This window comes from Phalacrocorax carbo, chromosome 30, assembly GCF_963921805.1.
Source record: "Phalacrocorax carbo chromosome 30, bPhaCar2.1, whole genome shotgun sequence".
Lineage (NCBI taxonomy): Eukaryota > Metazoa > Chordata > Aves > Suliformes > Phalacrocoracidae > Phalacrocorax > Phalacrocorax carbo.
Genome location: NC_087542.1, coordinates 680,105 through 687,273, shown reverse-complemented (window position 1 = coordinate 687,273; position 7,169 = coordinate 680,105). Strand labels below are relative to the sequence as shown.

Genomic DNA, 7,169 nt, shown 5'->3' with positions numbered 1-7,169 from the left:
GTGCTCTGGGGGACTGGGGAGCCTGGAGAGGGGCTCTGGGGGGACCTGGAGTGTTAGGAAGCCTGCAGGTGGGGCTCTGGGGGACCTAGGGGTGTTGGGGAGCCTGAGGGGGGGCTTCAGGGGTGCTCTGGGGGACTGGGGAGCCTGGAGAGGGGCTCTGGGGGGACCTGGAGTGTTAGGAAGCCTGCAGGTGGGGCTCTGGGGGACCTGGGGGGTGTTGGGGAGCCTGAGGGCGGAGGGTCTGGGGGGTGCTCTGGGTGACTGGGGAGCCCAGAGAGGGGCTCTGGGGGGACCTGGAGGTCTTGGGGAGCTTGTGGGGGTGTTTGGGGGGCGTGGGGGTGTTGAAGGGGGGGTCAGAGGGACCTGGAGAGGCTCTGGCCGACCTGGGGGGCTCTGGGGTACCTGTGGAGCCCGGGTGTGGCTCTGGGGGTGTTGATGAGCCTGGGGGGGAGGGAGACTTTAAGGGTCTCCAGTAAAGCGTGTGACTTCACCCCCCACAGCCGCCCCCTCGCACTGACCTTCGCGGCGGCAACGATACGGGACGGCGGGGCCGGGGGTTCGGCGGGGAGGGTGAGATGGCGCCGGCCCCTCAGGCCTCGCACCCCGCCATGGCGGGAGGAGGCACGGCCGGGCCGGGCCGGAGCAGGCCGGGCCGAGGGGGGTCCCCGCGGTGCTGCGGAACGTGGCGGGGGGAGCGGCGGGACCGGGACCGGGGTTGGTACCGGGACCGGGGGTGGGAAGAGGCCGCGTAACCATGGCAACGGCGGGCGGAACGCGGAGCGGCGGCACGGGGAGCGGCCGGGCCAGGACCGGCAGGAACGTGGCGCACCGGAAGTAGCCGGAGCGCGCGGGAAGGTGCGCGCCGGAAGTGCCGGTGGCCACATGGTGGTGGCGGCGGCGGCGGCGGGATGGGGCGGCCGAGCAAAGTACGGGCCGGGCACACGACCGGGGGAGAGCGGGAGTCGGGGCGGCCCTGGAGGGCGGCAGCGGCCTGGTCCCCCCGGGGATCGGGCCCTCCCGATGGGGAAAGGAGGGAACGGGGCCCCGGTTGTACCGAAGATCGGGGTCTCGGGTCTTCCCGGGGGGAAAAAGAGGGGATGGGGCACCCGGTTGTACCGGGGATCGGGGGTTTGGGCCTTCCCGTAGGTGAACAGGAGGGGACACGGGACCCGTTGCACCGGAGATCGGGGTCTAGGGCCGTCCCGGGGGGGGGACGGACAGGAGGGGACAGGGGACCTGGTTGTACCGGGGATCGGGGTCTGGGGTCTTCCCAGGGGGGACAGGAGGGTACAGGGGATCCTGTTGTACCGGGGATCAGTCCTTCCTGAGGGGGGAAGAGGGGACGGGGGAAGAGGGGACGGGGGGCGCTCGGTTGTTCTGGGGATCGGGGTCTAGGGTCTTCCCGGGGAGGAAAAGAGGGGACGGGGGGCCCAGCTGTCCGGGGAAGCCAGAGGGGATGCTCCCCCTCTCCCACCCCCCGGCCCCGATCCCCCCGACCACTCCCTCCCCGTAGAGCAAGTACCAGAAGAAGGAGCGGGCAGCGGCGCTGCAACACGCCCAGCAGGAATTCGGCACCGTCCCCCACTCCTTTGTCTTCCACCGCGGCCGCATCGGTAAGAACGTGGGGCAGCTCATTGCCGACGTGCGGAAGGTGATGGAGCCCTACACTGCTAGGGCCCTCAAGGTGAGCTCAAGGAAGAGGAGGCTCTGCCTCATGGGGGCCAGATCCTGCCCATCCCCAGGCTAAAGCCAAGCCCTCGCAGCCGGGAGGCGGTTTGGCACAGGGGGACCTTAAGGGTTCGGTCGCTCTGTGCCACAGGTGCGGAAAAAGAACTCCTTGAAGGATTTTGTGGCCGTGGCTGGGCCCCTGGGGGTGACGCATTTCTTGGTCTTCAGCAAATCATCCTCCAGCATCAACTTTGTGAGTAGCACAATCCCCCATGGCCTCTGGGTCTGCTCCCCTAGCCTGTCGGGGTTCAGGGGGTACCCCCACAGCAGCTGTAGTCCCCCCTGCTGCCTCATATGGGGTGCCAGCACCTTTTGGGGGAGTTTCTACCCCTGTTGCAGATGCAGATGATGACAAAATCCTGTTGAGTTCATGCCGTGATTCTATCCAAAGTAAACGCACTGATGCATCTGTAATGGAGGGGGTTGGTCCCAGCACTGCTGGCGGCTTTTCCCGGCACCGAGCGCTGCTCCTTTTCCCCCCACAGAAACTTTTCCGGCTGCCTGGTGGCCCGACGCTGACATTCAAGGTGATGCAGGTAGGTGCTTGTGGGAGCACCCCCTTCCCCTACAGAGCGTCCCCTCATCATCCTCGCTGGCGGTCCCAAGCCGGGAGGGGCGGCTGATGCGGCGGGGGGCTGTGCCGGCCCCCAGCGAGAGCGGGACAGGCTGGAGAGCTGGGCCCGGGGGAGCCTCAGGGGCCGCAGCGAGAGCAAGCGTGGGGTCCTGCCCTGGGGAGGGGCGACCCCCCGCACCGGCACAGGCTGGGGGGACCTGCTGGAGAGCGGCTCTGCTGGGAAGGGCTGGGGGTGCTGGGGGGCAGCGAGGTGACCCCGAGCCAGCACTGGGCCCGTGGGGCCAAGGAGGCCAGCGGTACCTGGGGGGCACGGAAAGGAGTGTGGGCGGCAGGGCGAGGGAGGTTCTCCTCCCCCTCTGAGGCCACATCTGGGGGGCTGCGCCCAGCTCTGGGCCCCCCAGGTCAAGGAGGAGAGGGAGCTGCTGGGGAGAGGCCAGCGGAGAGCTACGGAGATGGTCAGGGGCTGGAGCATCTCCCGTGGGAGGAAAGGCTGAGAGACCTGGGCTTGTTCAGCCTGGAGAAGAGAAGGCTGAGGGGGGTCTCATCAGTGCTTATAAATATCTGAAGGGCGGGTGTCAGGGGGCCGGGGCCGGGCTCTTTTCAGCGGTGCCCAACGCCAGGCCAAGGGGCCACGGGCACAAGCTGGAACACGGGAAGTTCCACCTGAACACAAGGACAAACCCCTTCCCTGTGCGGGTGCCAGAGCAGGGGCACAGGCTGCCCAGAGAGGCTGTGGGGTCCCTTCCCTGGAGACATTCACCCCCCGCCTGGACGCGGCCCTGTGCCCCTGCTCTGGGGGTGCCTGCTCAAGCAGGGGGTGGGACGGGGTCATCTCCAGGGGTCCCTTCCAACCCCCACCAGTCTGGGATTCCCCGCTGGCACGAAGGGCAGCATCTCACCCCCTCCTCATACTCGTGTGTTTCCCCGCATCTCTAGTATTCGCTGATCAAGGACGTGGTCTCGTCCCTCAAGCGGCACCGCATGCACGAGCAGCAGTTCACCCACCACCCGCTTCTGGTCCTCAGCAATTTTGGTCTCCAGCAGATCCAGGTCAAGCTGATGGCCAGTATGTTCCAGAACATGTTCCCCTCCATCAATGTCCACAGGGTAAGTGAGGGAAGGGGGTGTCCCCGCACCACTGGGAGGAGCTTGGGATCCGTCACCTCCTGTGTTCCTCGGGGTTCAATTCTAGGGCCAGTTCTGTTTGATGTATTTATCGATCTGGACAGGAGTTGAATACCAAGCTGTTAGCTCTCTTGAGACACCAGTTGCCTTGCGGAGGGATCCATCTAGATTGGAGCAATCCAATTTATATTTATTATATAAAATATCAATCAGATATCCCCAAAGATAGACTGGGCAATGATTAATGGGATGAAATTTAACAAGTCCAAATGCCGATTCCACACCTAAGATGAAGTAACACCAGGCACTTCTCCTCTTCCTCCTACTTCCACAGGTCAACCTCAACAATATCAAGAGGTGTTTGCTCATCACCTACGACGCGGAGACACAGCTCCTCGATTTCAGGCATTAGTGAGTGTCGCACCCCTGATTTTGAAGGGGTCCCTGTACCCCACGTCCCAGCACTGACCTCTTCCTCCTCCTCGTCCTCACAGCAGTGTGAAGGTTGTGCCCGTGGGCGTGAGCAAAGGCCTGAAGAAGCTGCTACAGGAGAAGTTCCCCAACATGAGCCGCCTGGAAGACATCAGCGAGCTGCTGGTGAAGTGTGTTGAGGGGCACCGAGGGGGATGGGGTCCCAGAGGCGCCTTCTGGCCCGTCCCCAAACACATTCCTCCCCACCCGGCAGAGACATAAACCTGTCAGAGAGCGAAGCCGAGCAGGACGGGACCCACAATGTCCTGGAGCTGCCGCAGGCGTACGCCGGCCGAGGCAACATGAAGGCGCAGCAGAGCGCCGTGCGCCTCACCGAGGTCCGTGATGGCGGTGACACCGCGGCTGCCATCGCCCCGGGGATGTGATCGAGCCTGACCGGGGCTCTTCGCATCCCCTCTTTCCCTTAGATCGGACCCCGCATGACTCTGCAGCTCATCAAGGTGGAGGAGGGCCTGGCACAGGGCAACGTGCTCTACCACAGCTTCAGTAAGTGCCATAAAGCGCCATCTCTGGTAACCTGCCGGTGCAGGGGCTCAGCCCGGGGCGTCTCACCCCCCCTCTCATGTTTTAAGTCCACAAGATGGAGGCGGAAGTGAAGGAGATCCTGGCACGGAAGGAGGCGAAGCTGCAGCTGAAGGCACAGCGGCGGCAGAAGCAGGAGGCGGACGTGGAGCGCAAGCGGCGGCAGCGCGAGGCTCACAGGTGAGGGGCAGCGTGGCACCGGCGGGGTCCGGCAGCGGCCAGGCAGCGGCTGACACCACGGCGGCACCGCAGGGAGAAGAGCCTAGCGGGGATCCGGAGGAAACGGCAGCAGGATGGCGACAGCGACGCCGAGGATCCCGGTGCGCCAGAGCAGGATGTGGCCGAGCAGTCAGAGGAGAGCGACGCTGAGTATTACCGGCAGGAGGTGGGCGAGGAGCCGGACAAAGGTGAGTCTGGAGGGGACCGAGCCTGCCCCGTCCCCTCCTCTTGCTGATAGTGGCTGATGATGCAAAAAAACCTTGAGCTCTCCATGATCTGTGTTCAAAGTAAACGCACTGACACATCCATCAGCCCCAATGCTGCACCCCTGTCACCCCTTTTTCGCTGAACTTCCTTTTTTATCTATTCCCCCCTCAAGATCTGTTCCCTGACCGCACCAAGAGGAAGCGAAGCTCCTCAGGCGCTGCCCCGCTGCGGAAGCGACGGCGGCAAAGCCGGACAGGGCATCCCACTGCCGCTGCCACCCCCAGCCCTCGCCCCACGGCGCCAGGGAAGCGACAAAAGGGAGACCTGGTGCCCAGGGACTTGCGGCACCGCGGCGGGGCCAGGAAGGGGGTGGCCGGCCGAAAGCTGCACCGAGGAACCAAGCACCCAGCCCGGGAGAGAGCTGGTCCCAGCTCCAGCCGTGCCACCTCGAGGCCGAAGGGGCGAGGGAAGGTGCTGACCAAGGGGAAGACGATTTTCCAGCGTCCCAGACGTGCCAAGAAGGGGAAGCGCTGAGGCACCAGCCGCCAGCCACGTGCCGAGACTGTGGGGGAAAGAGGAAATGGCCCCTGTCCCGGTTACCTGCTCCTGTGCAATACAATGCTTGGAACGACCCTCTGTGGCTGTGCTGGGTTTAGGGGGGGAGGGAAAGTGGGGTCCCCCAGGCTCTGATGCCGTCCCCCCACCCAGAGTGGCCCTTTCTGTGCCACCCTGATGCGGTCAGGGAGGGCAGGCGGCCCTTGGCAGGATGGGGGCAGGCACACACGGCTCCTTCCCCCTTCATCACCAGGGTAGAAGGCAGCTGCCGGGCTCTTTCTGGGTGCTGCCCTTCAGAAGAGGAAGTGCCATTCCCTGCCTGCAACCCCCTGCCAGCCTGTTGCACCCCCCCACTGTCCCCAAAACAAGGCAGGATGTGGCCCTGCGGTGACCCCGTGACTGCCACCGAGAAGGGCGGAACAGGACAGGAGGGAGGAAAACGCACCCCGAGGAGGAGGACGGGGTGAGTGGGGCGAGGGGCAGAACTGCAGGCAGAACTGGCCCCTGCCTGCACCCTGGGAGCCAGGCAAGGGGGGAGGACAGAGGGACACATTCTGTCCCCAACGTGGGACTGTAAGGCTTCCTCAGGTCCCGGCCTGAGGTGGCCGAGGCTTACCAACCGTTACCACTTCCCTGCGTGGCCGTTTGCCAGCAGCCGCGCGCTGTAGCCACGTTGTGCCTCTTCGCCGCCTGCAGCCGCCAAAAAAGGGGAGACGCACACCCCGGGAGGAACCCCCGAGATGGCCACCCATCTCGGTCACTGCGGTAACTTCAGCAGCTTCCAGGAATCGCTGTGGCCGGTGCTGGCGGTGCAATTCCCGCTGGCGCTGGGGGGTAACGGCATGGCCGTCTACCGTTTCGCCACCCACGAACGCTCCTGGCACAGCGGCATCGTCCTCTCCTTCCACTTGGCCGTCAGCGGGATGCTCTACTCCCTCTCGCTGCCGTTTCTGGTGGTGTATTACTACCCACCTAAGCACTGGCGCTACGGACTGGTGCTGTGCAAGCTGGAACGTTTCCTTTTCAACTGCAACCTCTACGGCAGCATCTTCTTCGTCACCTGCATCAGCCTCAATCGCTGCCTCGGCATCGTTTACCCGCTGCAGGTTCACGGGCGGCTGCAGCCACGCCACATCAAGGTGCTGAGCGCGGTCATTTGGGTGCTGGCCGGGGCGCTTTCAGCACCCACCTTATTTTTTACGGAGCTGCAAGAAGTGGAGGGTGCGGTCGAGTGTTTGGGGAGCGCGGCCCCACAGCGGCTGCCGGAGTTTTATCCCTACAGCCTGCTAATGGCGGGGCTGAGCTGCGGGCTGCCGTTCCTGCTCACCGCCTCCTGCTACGCCGCCATTATCTGCACTGTTTTCCGTAATCCTCACCTCAGCTGGCCGGAAAAGCGGAAGGTGGGAATGCTGGTGGGGACGGGAGTGGCTCTCTACGCCTTTTCCTACCTGCCCTACCACATTTTCCGTAACCTCAATTTGGGACGTCGCCTGCTGCGACCGGGCACGGAGAACTGCGCCGTCTCCAGAGCCATCCACGCTACTGCTCAGATCTGCAAGATCCTCGTTAACCTCAACATCTGCCTCCACCCGCTGCTCTACGCTGCCCTGGCCGACAGCATGCAGAGCTGCTGCGGTGCCAGGCGCGGCGCTGGCACCACCGACGGGGAGCGGGCTGAGCACGTGGAGCTGCAGCCGGCAGCCTAGGAGCACCCCCAGGATGGCCCAAGGCAGCTGGTGCAGCCATA

At 64.6% G+C, this 7,169-nt stretch overlaps 1 protein-coding gene across 1 annotated transcript; it reads left to right on the top strand.

Moving 5' to 3' along the window:
• Nucleotides 1–349: 349 nt before the first annotated feature.
• LOC104039516 (suppressor of SWI4 1 homolog) lies at nucleotides 350–7,169 on the top strand. The gene is made up of 14 exons (XM_064437121.1): nucleotides 350–570; nucleotides 1,514–1,684; nucleotides 1,820–1,921; nucleotides 2,214–2,264; nucleotides 3,239–3,409; nucleotides 3,762–3,838; nucleotides 3,922–4,029; nucleotides 4,113–4,236; nucleotides 4,327–4,405; nucleotides 4,492–4,621; nucleotides 4,694–4,848; nucleotides 5,040–5,396; nucleotides 5,576–5,604; nucleotides 6,091–7,169. The coding sequence occupies exons 1-14, from the start codon at nucleotides 436–438 to the stop codon at nucleotides 7,126–7,128; spliced, it is 2,727 nt and encodes a 908-aa protein (XP_064293191.1). The 5' UTR covers nucleotides 350–435; the 3' UTR covers nucleotides 7,129–7,169.

Bases quoted from the DNA above. Each gene is read 5' to 3' on its own strand.
- LOC104039516 (XM_064437121.1), top strand. From the start codon at position 436: ATGAGCCTGGGGGGGAGGGAGACTTTAAGGGTCTCCAGTAAAGCGTGT. The intron at 571-1,513 runs GTGAGATGGCGC...CCCTCCCCGTAG, and splicing joins CCGGGGGTTCGGCGGGGAGG to AGCAAGTACCAGAAGAAGGA. The intron at 4,406-4,491 runs GTAAGTGCCATA...TCATGTTTTAAG, and splicing joins CGTGCTCTACCACAGCTTCA to TCCACAAGATGGAGGCGGAA.